Source organism: Triturus cristatus, chromosome 9 (assembly GCF_964204655.1).
Source record: "Triturus cristatus chromosome 9, aTriCri1.1, whole genome shotgun sequence".
NCBI lineage: Eukaryota > Metazoa > Chordata > Amphibia > Caudata > Salamandridae > Triturus > Triturus cristatus.
Window position 1 is genome coordinate 36,152,878 of NC_140592.1, and position 19,463 is coordinate 36,172,340.

Consider the following 19,463-nt stretch of genomic DNA (forward strand, 5'->3'; position numbering starts at 1 on the left):
AACCTCGAACAACAATGTGAAACTACTGGAGACGCGTAACCAGGCTCAGACCGGAAGTAATTCGATTTCTCAGTCTCTGATGTGCTGAAACAAAGCAAATCTGGGATCCAGATTTTTGATGTGTGATGCACTAGGTCATGAGTCCTGCATGGAAATCACCACCTGCTGTGTACGCTGCATTAATAAAGTACCCGATGAGGTCATTTAAAAGAGCACAGAGGTAAAGAAACGTTTATTGATTGAATAAGGAGGGTGTAATGTCTCCGTTCATCTGTAGATCATAATCTAAGAATACTACCTGAACGTAAGACCCAGATGGAAGACTATAAGCAAAATGAGCAAGTGATATCACCCGAATGAAGCACAGATTGCAAAAGGGAGGCTATAATAACCACCACCACCATGTCTTTAATAATGAGATTTATTTTGGCGCAGGTGGTGGTGGTGGCCCATAATTTGAGGTAGTGGTGGACACACACTCATCCACATGCCCACTGGCACTCATTCATTCACAAGCGCACACATACACCCATGATTTGTAAGCTTATCCTTGCACTCAGTCATTCACAGCACACGCGCACATAGATATACAATCTTGCATACATTCACCCACATCTTTAAAAAAAAAAAAAATAATAATTAAATTCTGGTGACGACAAATCCAGCGGTGGCGGTAGGTGAAGCATAAGGCTTCGGAAGTAGCTGAATGCTTCGAGGAAGTAGGGGAAAACAGGATGATTCAGCCATTTCCTCTCATTGGAAGACCTTGTCATGGGTCAACCAAACAGAGGAGGACACTTCCCTCTCTCCTCAGAGTGGGATGGGGTCAGTGAGTTGCTGATTACTCCCCGCTCAGGGACACAGGGACAAGGTGTCATGATAGACACTTCAGGGATTAAATCTGAAGTGCCCTGGTCTGATGCTCCCCCTCATCATGAGCAGTAGGACCTTGCAGCGCTTGCCAGGTTGAGGAGGCCACACCTCCTTGTTAAGCCCGGCAAAGTTTGCCTCAGGATGTCAGTCGCCTGTGCATGTACAGCAGCACCTGGCTGCCTGACCCGACCATAGAGAGTGTCAGGATGACCTTTGCTCAGCCTGGCAAACACTTTTCATGCTTTGCAAAAGGGGGTGAGGCCCCTCCGCCTTTAACGACGAGCCGCCGCTGGGCACATGATAGGAAAATCCTGCTTTTATGTCCAAGCAAGGAGGATCACATTACATGCAAGTTCAAGCCTCTCAAGCACATGACTGTTCTTGCTTAAATGATTTAGAGTAAATGGTCATGAAGCGGTGGGCAGAGCCAGGATCATCGTGGCCGCTCGGAGCTTCTGCTCCGCTAAAGCCCCCCGTTCAACAACCAGCACTGCTCTCAAACCCCATTCTAACAGATGTTATGTTATATGTTATACAGGTTTTTTGTATAGCGTGCGGCTACTCGAAAGAGTGTCCCGACGCTTTGAATTGCACACTAATCTCAAAACACAACAGGAAAAATGAACAAAAACAGAAAAAAGAGGAAACCGGATAGGACCTGAAACTAAGAAGTGAAAAGCCAAGTTTTAAGCCCCTTCCTAAAGGCCAACAGGTTAGGGGTGCTGCGCAGGGACACAGGCAATTTGTTCCACAGCTGAGGCGCTAATAATTTAAAGGAGCGGCCACCGATGCGAGCTCTCTTCACGCGGGGCACTGCAGCAAGAAACAAGGCTTCAGACCTGAGCGATCTGGCAGGACGGTAAAAGGACAGCCTTTTCTGAAGATATTTTGCTCCAGATGTGTGCAAGGCTTTGTGTGCCAGGGTGAGAGTTTTAAAAACTATCCGCTTCCGGACAGGAAGCCAGTGCAGAGCCTCCAAAAGGCCCGAGGCTCTGGCACGGCGAGAGAGTCCAAAAATAGCACGTGCTGCCGAATTCTGAACAACCTGTAATCGTTGAAGCAGGTATTCTGGCAGGCCGAGATAGAGGACGTTGGAATAGTCTATTCTCGAGCCTATCATCGCCTGCACCGTGATCTTCCTGTGTTCCTCCGATAACAAGGGAAGGAACTTGCGAAGCATCCGGAGTAAGCCAAAGCAGGTGCCTGTGAGACCGATTACCTGCGAGCGTAGTGTGAGGTCATTGTCGATCTTAATCCCAAGGTTTTTAGCTACCTGGGACGAACTTGCTGGTGGAAACATGTTCTCCGGCCACCACACTTTCCAGTCCGGGTCCGAGCTGCACCCAAAAAAGAGGACCTCGGATTTATCCGAGTTGCACTTGAGGCTGTTATGATGGAACCACTGAAACACAGCCTCAAGGCAACCCTGGATCCTACCTCCATCGAAGTCCGCACCCCTCTCACAGGTGAAGAGGAGCTGGGTGTCATCGGCGTAAGAAACGATCTGGGCCCCGAAAGACTCCGCCAGGGCCGCCAGAGGGGTCATGAAGATATTAAATAGAGTTGGGCTCAGGACAGAGCCCTGAGGAACTCCGACACCCAATGGCGACATCTCGGCGGAGCAAGCAGAAGCCCAGACCGATTGTCGACGGCCTGCCAGGAAAGATCGAAACCACTGGAGCACCGTCCCTCGAAGACCAATCTCTGAGAGTCTAGCAAGCAGACCCTCATGAGGGACGGTGTCAAAGGCCGCCGACAGGTCTAACATCACCAGCATCGCTCTCCCACCCGAATCCAGCACCTCCTTTATCGCCTCCGAGACTTCCAGGAGGGCTGTTTCGGTGCTAAGATTGGCGCGGAAACCCGACTGTGTAGGGTGCAGTAGGTCGTGGGCCTCCAAGTAATCGGTAAGCACCTTCTGCACGTGCTTTTCAATGACCTTCGCCAAAGCCGGCAGTAGCGAGATAGGTCTATAATTCGCTAACACCTCCACATCCAGACCAGGCTTTTTAAGCAGGGGAATAATCATTGCCTGCTTCCAGGACTGGGGAACCACACCCTGTGCAAGAGAACAGTTCAACAGGGGGTTCACGAGTGGATTAATAACAGCTGCCATTTTAGCCAGAAATTTTGCGGGGCAGGCATCCCGAGGGGAACCTGACTTTAGTCCCACCATCAGGTCAAATGAAGCTGTCAGCGAGAGAGGAGGGAAAGCTGCCAAGGCCACACCGGCGTTCGGTCGGGTAACAGCGGCATTCTCCGCCCGACCTGGTACCTCAGGATCCAACACAAGGAAGGAGTCCTGGATCCGCTGGATCTTAGAGGTGAAAAAGTCCGCAATCGCCCTGACCCAAGGCGCAGGAGGGGGGGGTCTGGGCAGGCGCTGCGCGAGAGGCTGTAAACTCCCGCACAATGGCGAAAAGCTCCTTACAGGAGTTGGAAGCGGCTTCAATTTTTCTGGCAAAATAAGCCTTCTTCTCCGCGAGGATGTTCCGATGGTACGCTTTCGCCAGAGACCTGTAGGTGAGTTTCGCCGTCGCGTCGTATTTCACGCGCCATGCTCTTTCCGCTACCTTGCATTGCCGACGAGAGGCCGCCAATGCTTCCGTAAACCAAGGGGCAGAAGCACCTTTTTCGGGTTTGCGGTGGGGTCTCAGAGGAGCAAGATCATTGAGCCTCTCAGAGAGCCAGACCTGCAAACGCTCCACATCCTCCTCTAAGTTCCCGGTTAAGGCACAGGGGTGATCGGCGCAGGACTGTGCCAACAGTTCCGGAGTAATCCGGTGAAGTGGCCTGAATCCCACGGCAGTCTGCCGGGGGACACCGGCAGGCTTCCCAGCATCTGTGAGATAAAATCTCACCAGCCTGTGGTCAGACCAAAGCACCTGGGTGGGGGCCAACATCTCTATAGGGGTCGTAGAGAAGGTCAAATCCAGGGTATGTCCCTTCTCATGGGTCGGCCCAACATGATAGGGAACCAGGCCCATAGGGGCTGTGACCTCCAACATTTTCAACGCATCGGGATCCGTTTCCACGTCCATATGGACGTTGAAGTCCCCGGCGACAATGCAATGTTCTGATGTAAGTAACAAAGAAGAGGTCACCGACTGGAACTCTTCAAAAAAAGAGCCCATGGGCCCTGGCGGCCGATAGACTAGCAGACCCTTCATCAATTGGTGTGGTGAAATGACAATGGCGAAGGCAAGGGATTCGCAATCCTTGATCGCGTCCGATGGAATGATGGTGCAGGTGACCATTTTGTTGACTATTAATGCCACCCCACCTCCACGCCCCTTCGGCCTATCCTGCCTGAAGATGTTATACTCGGGCGGGATAGCAGTGGCAATATCTGGGTTGGACGCCTCGTCGAGCCACGTCTCGGTGAGCATTAGAAACAGGGGTTTTTCTGACTCTAGCAAATCAAAAACATCCAGAGCGTGCCGGCCCAGAGATCGAGTGTTGAGCAGTAGGCCCAGATGTTTAGCGCAAACCGCCGCCTTCTGTGGCGCATCGCCAAGATGTTTCTGCGGGCGCCAGCCACACCCAGGGCAGCAATGCTTGCCCTTGTGGCGAGCAGGAAAAACCGTCCGGCAGAAACCATTTGTGTACTGCCAAGACCGAAGTTCCGGACCCGAGTAGTGTAGCATAGTGCTCAAAAAAGCAAGCTAACTCGAGCCGAATGGCCGCGTCCTGCCCGTCGCCTCAAACGCCTCCGGGACGCTGACGGGCGCAGACGGGCAGGACTCTGGCACGACTCCGGCTAAGCGAACGGCGTCCCGCTGCGCGATACCGCTGCGCGGACGAGTCCGCCTTAAATAGGCGTCTCCCACATCCACTCAAGCGTCGGGACGCTCCAAAGATGGCGCCCGCGCCCACACACACTCAGCCCAACCAAAGATGGCGCCCGCAAAAGAAATCCACCCCGGAACCCGGACCCACCAAATGGCGGTGTGTTTTCCTGATTTAAATGCAGGTAAGAGGACAGCAAGCCCAATATAGCGGCAGTAAAAGCAGGGGTTAAAAACCAAAATGAACAAAGGTGGGCAAAAGGGAGATAAAAAGACCAGTTGTCCGAGCTAGATGATAGCGCGACCAGCGCTCGTGTAGCAATCAGCAGAGAGCCTGAAAAACGAGTCCGCCTTAAATAGGCGTCTCCCACATCCACTCGAGCGTCGGGACGCTCCAAAGATGGCGCCCGCGCCCACACACACTCAGCCCAACCAAAGATGGCGCCCGCAAAAGAAATCCGCCCCGGAACCCGGACCCACCAAATGGCGGTGTGTTTTCCTGATTTAAATGCAGGTAAGAGGACAGCAAGCCCAATATAGCGGCAGTAAAAGCAGGGGTTAAAAACCAAAATGAACAAAGGTGGGCAAAAGGGAGATAAAAAGACCAGTTGTCCGAGCTAGATGATAGCGCGACCAGCGCTCGTGTAGCAATCAGCAGAGAGCCTGAAAAACGAGTCCGCCTTAAATAGGCGTCTCCCACATCCACTCGAGCGTCGGGACGCTCCAAAGATGGCGCCCGCGCCCACACACACTCAGCCCAACCAAAGATGGCGCCCGCAAAAGAAATCCGCCCCGGAACCCGGACCCACCAAATGGCGGTGTGTTTTCCTGATTTAAATGCAGGTAAGAGGACAGCAAGCCCAATATAGCGGCAGTAAAAGCAGGGGTTAAAAACCAAAATGAACAAAGGTGGGCAAAAGGGAGATAAAAAGACCAGTTGTCCGAGCTAGATGATAGCGCGACCAGCGCTCGTGTAGCAATCAGCAGAGAGCCTGAAAAACGAGTCCGCCTTAAATAGGCGTCTCCCACATCCACTCGAGCGTCGGGACGCTCCAAAGATGGCGCCCGCGCCCACACACACTCAGCCCAACCAAAGATGGCGCCCGCAAAAGAAATCCGCCCCGGAACCCGGACCCACCAAATGGCGGTGTGTTTTCCTGATTTAAATGCAGGTAAGAGGACAGCAAGCCCAATATAGCGGCAGTAAAAGCAGGGGTTAAAAACCAAAATGAACAAAGGTGGGCAAAAGGGAGATAAAAAGACCAGTTGTCCGAGCTAGATGATAGCGCGACCAGCGCTCGTGTAGCAATCAGCAGAGAGCCTGAAAAACGAGTCCGCCTTAAATAGGCGTCTCCCACATCCACTCGAGCGTCGGGACGCTCCAAAGATGGCGCCCGCGCCCACACACACTCAGCCCAACCAAAGATGGCGCCCGCAAAAGAAATCCGCCCCGGAACCCGGACCCACCAAATGGCGGTGTGTTTTCCTGATTTAAATGCAGGTAAGAGGACAGCAAGCCCAATATAGCGGCAGTAAAAGCAGGGGTTAAAAACCAAAATGAACAAAGGTGGGCAAAAGGGAGATAAAAAGACCAGTTGTCCGAGCTAGATGATAGCGCGACCAGCGCTCGTGTAGCAATCAGCAGAGAGCCTGAAAAACGAGTCCGCCTTAAATAGGCGTCTCCCACATCCACTCGAGCGTCGGGACGCTCCAAAGATGGCGCCCGCGCCCACACACACTCAGCCCAACCAAAGATGGCGCCCGCAAAAGAAATCCGCCCCGAAACCCGGACCCACCAAATGGCGGTGTGTTTTCCTGATTTAAATGCAGGTAAGAGGACAGCAAGCCCAATATAGCGGCAGTAAAAGCAGGGGTTAAAAACCAAAATGAACAAAGGTGGGCAAAAGGGAGATAAAAAGACCAGTTGTCCGAGCTAGATGATAGCGCGACCAGCGCTCGTGTAGACGGTCCTGACGTCTGAACGTCAGGACCGTCTGCCACTGTGGCCGCTGTTCAAAACAGACACTGCAACACCGGGATTTCAGCAAATGACCTTCCCGATGATATTGCCTCAAGATGGCGCCTAGGATTGAACGGACCCGTCTTTGAAATACCGGAGCTGTGTGGCCCGTCCGCTGCGCGTTGAACACATCCCTTGGCTGCAGCGGACATGCCGGTTTGTTTGCCCTGAGCCTTGATACACCTGTTTGCCAAAGATCGAGGCCTCCCTCCCCCACCGCAACCCCGCACTACTCTGGCATTCCCTGAGGACACATGATCTCTTTCTTGACTGCGGAGTCCGAGTATTATGTCCGATGCCCGGTGGAGCTGCTCTGTTCAGCTAATGAGGAGATCGGACTTGGTTCACCCCCTGACCGTCACCTGCTCAGCCGGACTTTGGGCACAGTTTTTCTCCCCTTCTCACTTTCTCGCCCACCCTCCCTCTCTACTGATCTGTCCTTCTCTCCTGTTATTGTGTCTCATATATTTTGATGTTACGTAAATTGTTATTATTGTTGTAACTTTGCTGAACTTATGTAAAGCGCTCTGATACATAAGGGTCTAGCCAGCGCTATATAAAACTCTTTAAATAAATAAGTTAGATGCTTTTGACCAGTGTGCCATCCAGGCCACGGTTGAGTATCTAGCCTTCAAAGGCCATGGATGGTCTGTATATAATGTCTGCTTCCGTGTCTAAACAGTTCAAGTTTTGTAAAACTCTTAAATTTCTGTTTTTTAAAAGATTGGCTTTAATTCCTAAAACTTTGTTTTTATAAAAATTGTGGATTGTTCCCAAAAGATTTTTTTTGTGGCAGTGATCATTTCTGCTAATTGTTTTTGTGGGAGACTAGAGTTCATTTGAATGAAATTTGCTGATGCTGTGAGGAGAACTGCACCTCAAATATTATCTGAATGGTACATTTGTAGTGTGCACTATTCTGAAGATTGCTTATATTTGCGGACACCAGGATCCCTGGCTCATATCCTTCCGAGGGTACTTTTCAGCATCAAGGTGCCACAAAGGGTGAACTTGCGTTTTACAGATATACCATACTTTAGGTTATGAAAGGAAACGGGAGTGATTATGACAGATTCACTAAAGCCTTAATGTGGATTTGACTCCAAGATAATTTACTTGTGTCTTCATTTTGTGTTAAAATCACGTCCTAATAAACTGCCTGGGGAAAAGATGGCCAGGGCTGGTTTTAGAATATCCTGTGGAATTCTCCTTTTCTTTTAACAGTAATACAATGTTTGCAAAAATAAAGGTGCAGATAAATATGCAATCTTGCGCCTGTTTGTAGCCAAGCTTGTGCGCCAGCGTGATCTTGGCGTAAGACTTAGTGTAATCACATTATAAAGGCAGGCCACTTGCTTTCTTATTACCAACGAGTTGCCTGTGACTGTCACGGGGCGCCCAGCACCAGCGCACAGCTTCCAGCTCCCTGTCTGGCCCTTACTGACTGGATGTGAGATGACAGGCAGGCAGAGCTGCGTTTCTTTAATTCCCCCTGGGACTGCATATAGAATATAGGTTATGTAAAAACGCCCAAAGCAAAAGTAAGCACTCTGCTGACATCTCAGTAACTTCTGTTACTGAAGCGGCTTTACAAACCCACAGCAGGAGCAGACGCCTTGTCTGGCTGCTCTGGGTTTCAGGCCCCTGGTGTGTGGTACATTGAAGAGCAGCGGTGGTGATGGGCCATCTGTGTTCAATGCCAAGAGAAGCCTATACTGTAAAATGGTTTCTTTGTGTCGTATGTTTATATAGAAAATCAACCTCTACGTCCAAAGAGCAGCGTAAAGCTGTCATGTGTTAGCACAGTGGTCCTCAAACTTTTTCGATCTGCGGCTCCCTTGACCCTTTGGCCATTGCACGTGGCTCCCCACTGTTACTTTTTTTGGAGGGTGGGGATGTAAGCCTGACCTCGGGAGTACTTGCATATTTGTCTCCCTGAAAATAATGGGGTTGAAACTGATCAAGGTATTATAATCATATACGCAGGGTGTTTCGTATTACCAAGGCGGTGCCTCTAATAAAATATTCTTAGTTACACTTCTTTGCCCCGGCCTTTTTTAGAGTTCCCTCGCAAACTTTTTTTATCCCACTTACAGTGGAAGACCGCACCCCTATGCATGTATGCCCCATTGCCAAGTGTTTCTGCGCTTGAAGAATATTTGCATGCACTTCCATTTCATACGGGCCAGCACACCTGTCTCAGGAGGGTGACACACGATTTTAAAAACCATGTACAGCTTTATTTTCACTTTCCCCTCCCTAAAATTGCCTCCTAATCAATGCAAGTCAAATAAATTCCTCAGATTTTTTTATTATTTTAAAATGTCCCTTTTTTTTGTTTCCAAATGTTGGCATTATGCCGTATATGGTGTTTTACTTCCCTGTGCTCAAGGAGAGAGCAGGCCTGTCTGGAAATGTGTGTGTACTGAAAGAAATGTGTACTGGAAGTGCCTATGGTTCAAGTACAAGTGTCAATACTTATTAATACTTAATGTGTTTAATAGACAGGACAACTGTACTTTCCTGATAACTTGCATTGGTGTAAAATGCATTTGGAAATAAACAAAACTATTAACAAGTCTAACAAAACAAATCAGGCTTCTTCCACTTACTTAGAGAGTGTTGGGATCCAGTGAAATATGGAGTTCGTCTCCCTCAACATGCCATCAATTAAGCACTACGTTTACACTACAGCTTTAGGCATGTCACTTACAAATCATTAGCATCATGCGTTTAAGTCTAATTAGTTTAACTGAAGCCAATAGACCCTTCAACATTAAATGCATGAAAATGCTTGGTGCGTGGCTCCCCTGGCTAGGTTTGACGTCTCCCAAGGGAGCCACGGCAGACAGTTTGGGAACCACTGTGTTAGCGCAAAGAGGGCCCTGAAGGAAGCTTGAAACATGGGTAATTGTGCAGAGTGCACGATGCTATTTCTTGTCATTATTCAGTGTGGGGAGGGGCCATGACTCATGAGAGGAGAAGCATATTCGGGTTATGCTGTGGCGTTTTATTCATGTCTGTTTGTTTAAACTGGTATTTAATCGAAACCTAGAGGCAAAGTGCCAAATTTGTGCATTGAGATACAAATCTCATTGAAGAAGCATTGTGACTATTGGTCATTTCAGTGGGTTAATGAATTGTAACATACAATCTGTGAGGTACCAAACCTGTGTTTTTCTCATGTTATTTTCACTCTACTGTGCTGAAAAAAAACTTTAATTTGACTTTTGCACTATAGTCCTAAACATATTAATTGATATAGTTGCTGTGAATGTTATTATCTGTATGTGTGTGTATATATTTCTTTTCTTTTCTTTTATTATTTTGTATACTGAAGATTGTCAAACCAGGAGTACATTATGGTGAGGGTTTTTATACTACATTTAATAGCTGTCAGTTATAGATTGCAGAGTTTACTTTCCTTTTTTTTCCTTCCTATGCTCATGATGCACTTGGGGATCCTTCATTAAAAGGACTAAATCACCCTAAATGTATGTAATGAGGATAATGTAAAACATTTCTATTGGTTTGATTTGGAGTTTCGTGGAGTATCTTCTCCCCCAAACTGAAGGGCCACCTCCCTGATATACAGGCGGGCGGAAGGACCGAAGTATGTCCACGATGGGGGTTACTTCGGCACCGTTGCTGACATGTTTCTCTGACGGAGTAAGGGAACTCGGAGGTTTACCATTCAGCTGCATGCACAATTTAGAGTGGGCTGTCAAATTACCAGTTTTTAAATTTCTTGGCTGCTGTGAAATACCTGGCGGTAAGGGGCAATAAAAACATTTAAATGACCCTCACACCATGGGAGAAAACGTCCATTGTGTGGGTGATACTAGTTTTGGTTTTTTCAAAAACAAAATTCTGCTTTTGGATTTTGTTTTTGAAGAAACAAAAACAAGTGAAAAGTTTGACAGAGCTGGCCGCCCAAGTTTTAATTCCTTGACCGAAACCTCTGTGCTGGCGGTTCCTGTCAATGACTAGAGTTTTGTGCAGGTCTGGTGGACAACTCCAAGTTGACAAATTATTTCACTTCATCGCCCTGATGGATCAAATATTGTAATCCAATCTCTAAATCGGGCCTTAAGGTCAGTACCCCTATAAAGACACTCATCCTGCAGGTTTTGTGCAGATCTATTGTGATGAATCTCCTGGGTGCCTTGCGGTGTCCTGATTCCATTTGTTGGGTACTTTATCCCGTATCTAGCGATATTTTTTCAAAGTGTCCTCTTCTAGTGCACATTACACCGTAGCCCCCCAGTGCTCTGTTGTCGCAATTAATTCATTTCTAGCATAGAAATCTGCACAGCTAGTGTTGTGGCGGATTGGTGGAAGATTGGCGTGACTGGAGAGAGTTGACTGGTATGTTGGACCTGGTTGGAGAGAAGATTGTGTCTTCACAGTGCGACACCCTTCACGTCTACCCCTTTCAGGCCTTCTAGTGGGTAAAGCACTGATTATCTAAGGCTTGTTATTCACCGATGAACCCTGCGGTGTCTTTAACTGCTACAAAAATGATGTACTTATTTCTGAAATTCGGGCACTCATGCCTGCCACATGCATCTTATTGTCTGTTCATTTGTAAACAACCAATAAAAACAGTTTCCAGAAAAGAAAAATCCAGTGAATTCACTAACCCCGGCACCTTTCTTTCTGCTCACTGTGAAATGTAAAGGCAGCACTGATTCAATCAGGTATACACATAGTTTTTTTGGGCTAATTTCTTTCCGCATGAAATGCTAGATTTGTAGAGGTATCCATTATTCCAACCAGTGTATGGGCTGCAGTCTTTGCAGCAAAGAAACGCAACAGAGGGCACAAAAAGATTGCGGTTGGCAATCTTGCCATTGGTGTGCCCTTTGGTTGTTGTAGCAACCCGTGCCCTTATGGACGTACAGGTCGAAGCAGAGAAAAGCCATAGAAAAATGCAGTTCATCTAATTTACATGGAATGGAAATGATAATCTAAGGTTTTTGAATTTAAATTATGTGCCAAAGTATGTAATTGAAAGTTATGCTACTAATTAAAGTAGTATTTGGTTGCAAAAGTTTGGTCCACATTTATAACTTCTAGATCTCAGTATGGTAGGTTGTGAAATAGGGAAAAAGAACGTCTTTTCCCCATTTGGTCAGCGCCAAAAATTGCCCCCTTACCTCTTGCGCTCAGTCACTTCTTTGAATATATTCCGCACCCTATTGCTGATGGCTTACAGGGATAGCTGGGGAGATCCAAGTGAATTTCTCTCTTGCCCCCTCTCATCACCAGATGTCTTGTATGAACATTTCTACCATTACCGCGGCACTCTGAATCTGGGAAACTAGGAGTGGGTGCGTGGGAAGAGAGGCTGTTGGATTTCTGGTAGTGGTATTAGGATAAAAGTGAAAGTCTCCCTGGTATACCATTCCACCCTTCTCGTGCCGCAGGACTTTTCTTCAGTCCCTCCAGCTCACACTAAACTAATGCTCTGTTCTTCAGGTCCTGGACTGGCCTTCATCGCATATCCTAAAGCAGTGACCTTGATGCCGTTTGCTCCAGTTTGGGCTGCACTCTTCTTCTTCATGCTTCTTGTCCTGGGACTCGACAGCCAGGTATTTATGAAAAGCCACTTTGGTATAATCCACATCGTAGTCCTGAGAAGACCAAGAGAGGTGTAGAATCTTAAGTTGGAGTATAAACCTACAGACCAAGACATGGTCTTGTTTTTAAGGCTGCGGTTTGGGTTTTGCTTACATAAAGGTCAAGTCCCACACCCAAAGTGGGTTTTTTATGTGTTTCCGGGGGAGTGTTCTGTCTGAATTTCTCCCTGGAAAATTGACAAGAGATGGTTGCACCTATCTGGAGATAACGGTGTAGGTCAATCCAACCCCAGAAAAGATCTATGGTGGCGCGCTGCTCAGCCCATAGCTTCAGCCCATGACTCGAGGCCAAACACAGGACACACAGACCTAGAATACTGTGTACATCATATAATATGATTACACCACAGGAACATGAGAATGTGAGGCATCTGTTCTGAAGATCTTTGTCCGGTCTGGAGGTAGAGCATCCTGAGGAACAGCTAAGAAATTGTTTCAAATGGAAAGTGTGGGAGAAGCAGCAAAAGTACAAGTATAAATATGTAGTCAGGTCGGTGGGGCACTGCAGAGCCAGAAGTGGGGGATAGGTGGGGGAAGGCAAAGAGTAGCCACGTCTTCCTTATGATGGGTGCAGATTAGAACGACATGTCTAGAAGACCGTAGACATAGCATTTGGAGATATAACTTGTTGATGTCACTAATGACCCAATTATAGCTTCAACATTGTGATTTGACTTCTATGGCGTTCTCCAAGCGATCTGTGCATCATAGTCATTCACTTTGATGAAGATGGTGCCCAGAAGTCAAAGTAGGTTGTGATAGTGGAGCAAAAACCAGGACCAAACGTCAGTTCCACACAATAGAAAGCAATAACCTAAAAGAACAAGCATTTACAAATGCCATAGGTTTCTTCTTGCCCAACTGTCTCTCCAAAACATTGGCACTGGCAAATATGGGCCTGTCCTGGGTTTTGGAGAGAGGGTTGGCTAGGCGAGTGCACTTGTTTTCATGTTACATATGCTGATTTGCACTGGTTACTCTCTTCTCTGGGCCTGCTTGAACATTAGTCTACTCAACATTATTACCATTTGTGACTTGGCAACATAGTACTTTGGCTGCTTACAATTGGCCAATAATTACCCTGAATCCACTAGAACCGTTCCATTTGTGCTCCAGTTCATGAAAGAGCTGAAGACACACTTACTTTAAAGGACACTGCATTACAATAAAGTACCAGTCCACCTCCATGGTCCGCACCAGGTTCTGCTCCAATCATTCATTGGCTGCATCTTTCCCTTTGTTCGTGTACAGCGCTTCGCTACCTTATGGCTTGGCTTGCAATATACAAATGCCACATGCATACATATGTACAGTACCGCCATTGATCCAGGGCCATCATTATTCCACTGGAGCGGCAACACGCCATGTATACCCACATCGGATCGTGAATTGCCCCCCTGGAGCATGGCACAGCATGATGGCTGGTGTGGGGTTGTTAATGCCCTCAATATTTAAAGAATTAACACTAAGATGCATTTAATTCCCACGTCCCTCCATTATGCTAGAGAGAACTTTGTGAAAAGGTTGAGTACAGTCGTGTAGTGGATGCCCACAATATACCAAAGCGTAACACCAAACTGAAGAAACTGCCTTTATGCCAGTGCTTCGCACAGTATGTCAAGAATGACAACCATTCTGTCAGGATCAGCGTTATGCCAGAGATGGGCACCATTGTTAGATGTCCACTGAGTGCTAGGGATTACAGTCAAAAAGCCAGAGCCAGCATTATTTCAGACGCTGATGCCATCATAATATGGATGCTCACACTATGCCCAGAATTAGCACCATTCTGCCACGACCAGCACCGATGCCCACATTGTGCCTAGAAACTTCATTATTATGCAAGGACCAACATTTTACCACAGGTGGGCGTTACACGATGGATATCAACAAGCAGGTAAAGAATACAACCATTATGCAAGAGCAAGTAGATTAGGAGGAGAAGGTCATCCTATGAATATTTTAACACTAGTAATTACCGCCATTGTGCCAGGTTTTACATTTTACCAGGTTGGGCATTGGGCTCAATTGTCCTGCACACGCCTTTAGCATTGATGTACAAGCATCCTTGTACTGGCAGACATGTTTCAGTGCATACCCATGCACACACAGCACTTGAGGCATTTTCATACTGACCTTCCTCTGCCATTCTCTGGACTGCCTTTCCTTGTCCGCTCATGGTCAAGCTGCTGCGCCCCTATCAGCACGGGGTGAGTCGGATGGGATAAAGGGAGTGGCCTGGGGAGGAAAGGCTGGAGTGGTTTGGGAGAAGATGGGAAGGTGGCACTGCCAAGGGAGGAGCAGGACTGCCTTGTACAGTTAGGGAACAGATGGATCTGCCTCAGTTGGGGGGGCGGGGCACTGTCGTTATTTGATGGCCATGAGAGAGGGATGATGTCTTAGTGGTTCCTGGGTCCTTCCGTTGGGGGGATTTGAGGGGGTGGGGTGTTGTAGAATTCTTTAAAGTGGGAACATATGTGGCTTTGTTGGCAGCTTACTTTCTGGGGTGGGATTCCCCCCCCCCCCCACCCCCATTCGAAATGCAAGCGTTGCTACTTTTTGCCTTTGAGTGCATGTGAAAGATGTTTTCCTTCCTGCGCAAAGCAGAAGGTACTTGATTTTCCGTATTAATGTTGCTTTGGTCATTTCTTCAAACCTAATTCTTCACTTCAAGGGACCACGCCATAGAACCACTGAGGGGCGGGAAGACTATGGTTTCCAGTGGTGCACTGGGCTATTGCCTTGGCGGTCTAGTCTGTACCATTGATGGTTTAAGTTGTGGCTAATCGGGGACATTCTACTTTATGGCTGGTTGGTGACAGATTATGCTTTGCCAGACTGTTTGGGTGAGAGCTAAATTAACAGGAAATTAGAGACCTTTTACTAAATGCTCATTGTATTTTGCAGATCACTCTGAGCAGTCAGCAGGCTTTGTGCGTCGGCAGCACTTGTACATTTATTACTTGGCAGATATTTCTATAGACAGTGCTGGCAGATTCTTCATTAATTTTGTGTTTTTCTTTCTTTCATCAATCTCTCTCTAGTTTGTGGGTGTGGAGGGGTTCATCACTGGTGTACTCGACTTGTTCCCACACCCCATCAACAGCTTCGTACGGAGGGAGATCATTGCTGCGCTTTGTTGTTTTGTGTGCTTTGTTATCGACCTCTCCATGGTAACAGAGGTAAGTGGACACTTCTACTATGAATGACATCTCCTGCATCTCCCACAAGACATTTTTTCCTGCATGTCCACCCAAGTAAAGGTATTTCCTTCATATCTAAATTCTACGACGCAGATTCTTATTCAGTATCAGTCACAAAGAAGACATTTTCTATTTCATCTCCTTACCCAGCTGGCCCTGCTTTAGGAAAGTATTGCTGTTTCTGGTCTTCCATATAAAACATGTTCTGTCATATCTTCACTCTCTAAAAGACCTGGGGGCTGATTGGGAGTTTGGTGGAGAGGGTATTATGTTGCATCGGCGATGGAGTTCTCTCTCTGCCAAACTCAGTCCAATTTCGGGCAGGGCAGACCAACTGTATTTTGACGATGGCGCATACTCTGGCGCCAACGTAACCCTCAAACAGGCTGTCGGAGGTAAGCTAGCCGACTCTCTACCAAATTCAGTGGGCCATCGAATGGCTTTCTTATGCCGTCTGTCACCACCAGGCAAAACCTGCTATTGAGGGACAGTAAAAATAAAAAATACCCACATACATGGGAGAAAACTCCCATTGTGTGGGTGCCATGAGGTGCACGTTTTTCAGAAACAAACTCCCAATTTGATGAGGTTTGGATGTAAATGTAAAATCTAAGCCAAGGGATTCCGTAAGAGACTTGGGCCCAAGCATACCCCCTCGATCTTAGCACCTTTAAATTTGAGGTCATGTTTGCTTATCCACCTGGTGTGCGACTCCAGAGTCTCTGGCAGTGGGGCAACACTACTGCAAGTTAATGACACTAAGCTAAAGTATGTTCCCATGTGAGTGGAAGTGCGGCCCCTCTGTCCAAAGCAGTCCATGGTATCAACCTTGGGTAATGAGAAGGCACAGGCTTACCTCAGCTGAAGTAAATAGTGTCTAGTGGAGCCGAAACAGCACCTTCTTGATACTCTGGATGCGGACCAAAAACAGCTGTCCTTACCTGTTGACAGAAGTAGCAGTCTGGGATGTCCACAGAGGCAGGATTAAAAGCTGTCCAAACTAGTTGGGAAAACATGCTCTCAAAAGCAAAGCCAGAAGACCATTTACAGCAATTCATGAGTCTACCAGGCGAACAGAAGCCCATGGAGAATGGGTCAATTTGTTAGGACCCAGATTGTAACATTCCAAGCATGACCTGACCATGCTCAATGAAAGTTGCTTTGGATTTTGGCAAATAGCTTTCATCAAGAGAGACTGTCTTGGTCAGGACAGAACTTCAATAGATACTATCAGTCCGCATTTCCTTGTGGAAGAGCAGCACACCCGTGTCCTTAGCAAGTATCTTTGGCACAAGTAAGTGTGGGTGTCAGAAACAGAGCTCTGAAAGTGAGTCCAATTTCTCACTGTGCATGCTCAGGGTTCAGCTCCTCTATAGCATTCATGAGCAAATAGGACCATGGTTAGCCACCAATCAAAGCATGAAAGTAGGTGTGAGGAGCCCGTGGAGTGACATGGAGGGAAGGGTACTGCATATGATGGCAGTTTGCTCTCCGACTGCCTGCTCAGATTGTCCCCAGGCAGGTAGACGACTGAAGATCTCCCAAGAGAGTGACCCCAAGAGCTCAATCTTGGAGCATCTCATCATGTGCAAAGAAAAGATTTGCCTCCTCCTTTACGTGTTGAATCTCAGTACCCAGGCGGGAACACGTTACTAGAACCTGCCAGACGTACAGTTGATGGCTGGAGGTTCCAGTTGAGTCGAGTTCACCGTGGTCCATGCTGAGTGTCCCAATCTGGTACACCTGCCCAAAATGGCAGAGATGTGGATTGTTGCAGGGTGCCTCAAAGATGCCTGGAAAATGAGCTGTTTTGCTGCTATTTTTCAGACCTTGATTTTGTTACTTGCGAGATATTGTGGTCACATCTCGGCCCTGAAAGGAGCTACCATCAGTTAGATCACAGCGGGACTTGCAGACCTTGAACACTGATGTTAACCAACAGTATCCTCCACTCATTTGATTGTCCTAAGACTTAAAGAACAAGCCTGGCAATGTGAATGAACTCTGAGTGGACACTCACCCGCTGACATTTTTTACACACATTACTGACAGATGGTCAGGCTTGGGCCTATAAACCTTGCTCAATACATGAGAATGTAGTGAATGCACCCGTGGATCAAATGTTGTGAACAAACAGTGGATATGTAGTTTGTGGTTGTGATTCTCCCCCAGCACTACCTGGAGTAGTAGCAGGAGGAAGCAAATGATATCAAAGCCAAAATGTGGCCCATATTTTTCAAAATGCAGCAGCTCGCATGATAATGTCAGTTGAACTAGGCATCTGTGGGGGTTAATTTCAAGAGAGGGAGAGGAGGTAAGGTTGCTGTGTGGACCACTAGGGGAATTAAGGGGTCAGGTGATTTGTGAGAAGAGGATCCTGTTGTCGAAAACCTACACCTTGCCTAATACCGACTTTTAGAATATCACCACAAACACACACTCTCACACTTTCTATATTCTAATTTCTCTCTCTCTTTTAGAATGATTCTTCTTCACAGTGCGCATTGTTCTGTTTTCTTAATGGTGTTGTTGGCTGCCATCTGTAGAATGCGTCTTTGCCCTGCATGTGGCAGCCGTCAATGCCTAAACTCTCTAACACTGCTTTCAAAAACACAAAGATGACATCTCATACAATGCTTTGTTGTTGGAAGGTGTTTAGAGGAGTTTGTAAGGAGCCCAAATAGGAAATGAGCCCTTCCAAGTGGTCCTGGAGTGGGTCCTGATGTTTGCTCAGTGCGAGTGCTGCATTCTTTAGAAGCATTGTAATAAAATTTAGTAATGTACTGCAGGCTAGTTCTCACGTTTGAACCAGTTTTATAAGAAGACATAAATCTACACGTCAAGTATATACATTTTCTGTGGATTCTATTGACATTCACAAATATATGCAGCAAGGTATTTTACATGTTGAGACGTCTTTGAATATGGTCTTGTTTTATCATGTAACCACAGGGTGGAATGTACGTCTTCCAGCTCTTTGACTATTACTCAGCCAGCGGTATCACTCTCCTGTGGCAGGCCTTCTGGGAGTGCGTCGTTATCGCCTGGGTCTACGGTAAGGAGGCTGCTGGTTAAACTTCAGTGGTGAGAAAACTACTGTAGGAAAGGTGGTTGGTAGGCCCATGACCAGGGTGGAAACAAGGGTTAAGTTTGGGAATACAGGAGAACAGGTTTAGGAGACACTGGAGCTTTGTCCACTGTACAGACCGGGAGCAGCTCTGAAATGCCAACATCCTCTTGCACTGATACAACCCATACTTCTCGTTTAGTGGAACTGCTCTCTGCTTCCTTCCATCTGAAGAGAATCCCTTCAGTTGGCCATTTGTAATCAATACCATCCATGATTTTTCGTTCATGGAACATCATCCTTGATTCCTAATGCAGAAAACTCATGTGTGAAGCATGTGTGGCTGTAGATTCACCTGCTTTGCGTATTTCTGCCATTTTGTGTTGGACTCTGACGTTTGCAACTTGTTTTTTTCCCAAAGAAGTCTTTTGAGTCACAGGGTATAGTGACTCCACCCTTAGTTAGCAATGCACATGGGCACCAGCTCCATTGTTAGATTGTTCTTTCTGCATTTGGGTTCGGACATGAACTGATTGGGCTCAGTGTTCAGTGCATATTTATGCTTACCACCAGTCCCTCTCAATCGTTTGACTCCTATACCTACGGAAAAAAAATCACTGCAACGAATGTTCGACCTGTTCTTCGTCTATCCAAGACTTTCACAAAGACTAATCTTCTCTCTACGCTTTACCACCGGGGTCCTCTGCCCCACATCTTGAGAATCTTGTTTACGAGAATGAACTGACTGTGATGGGCTGGACGCCCTTCCGAATACTGCTCCCGGTGCCACTCCCAAGTTCCCCGGCACCAACCATCATCAAGTCTGAAAATCTCTGCCTCTCTCCCAATCACAAATAGTACATCAAGTAC

The 19,463-nt window shown here is 47.2% G+C and overlaps 1 protein-coding gene across 2 annotated transcripts in view; it reads left to right on the top strand.

Moving 5' to 3' along the window:
• Positions 1–19,463, top strand: part of LOC146797322 (sodium- and chloride-dependent creatine transporter 1-like) — a 360,543-nt gene that overhangs the window by 284,544 nt on the left and 56,536 nt on the right. For both annotated transcript variants that reach the window (XM_085624332.1, XM_085624333.1), the window contains exons 9-11: positions 12,163–12,275; positions 15,368–15,505; positions 18,479–18,581. In XM_085624332.1, coding sequence (XP_085480458.1) covers positions 12,163–12,275; positions 15,368–15,505; positions 18,479–18,581 — 354 coding nt within the window. The remainder of the gene's footprint in view (positions 1–12,162; positions 12,276–15,367; positions 15,506–18,478; positions 18,582–19,463) is intronic.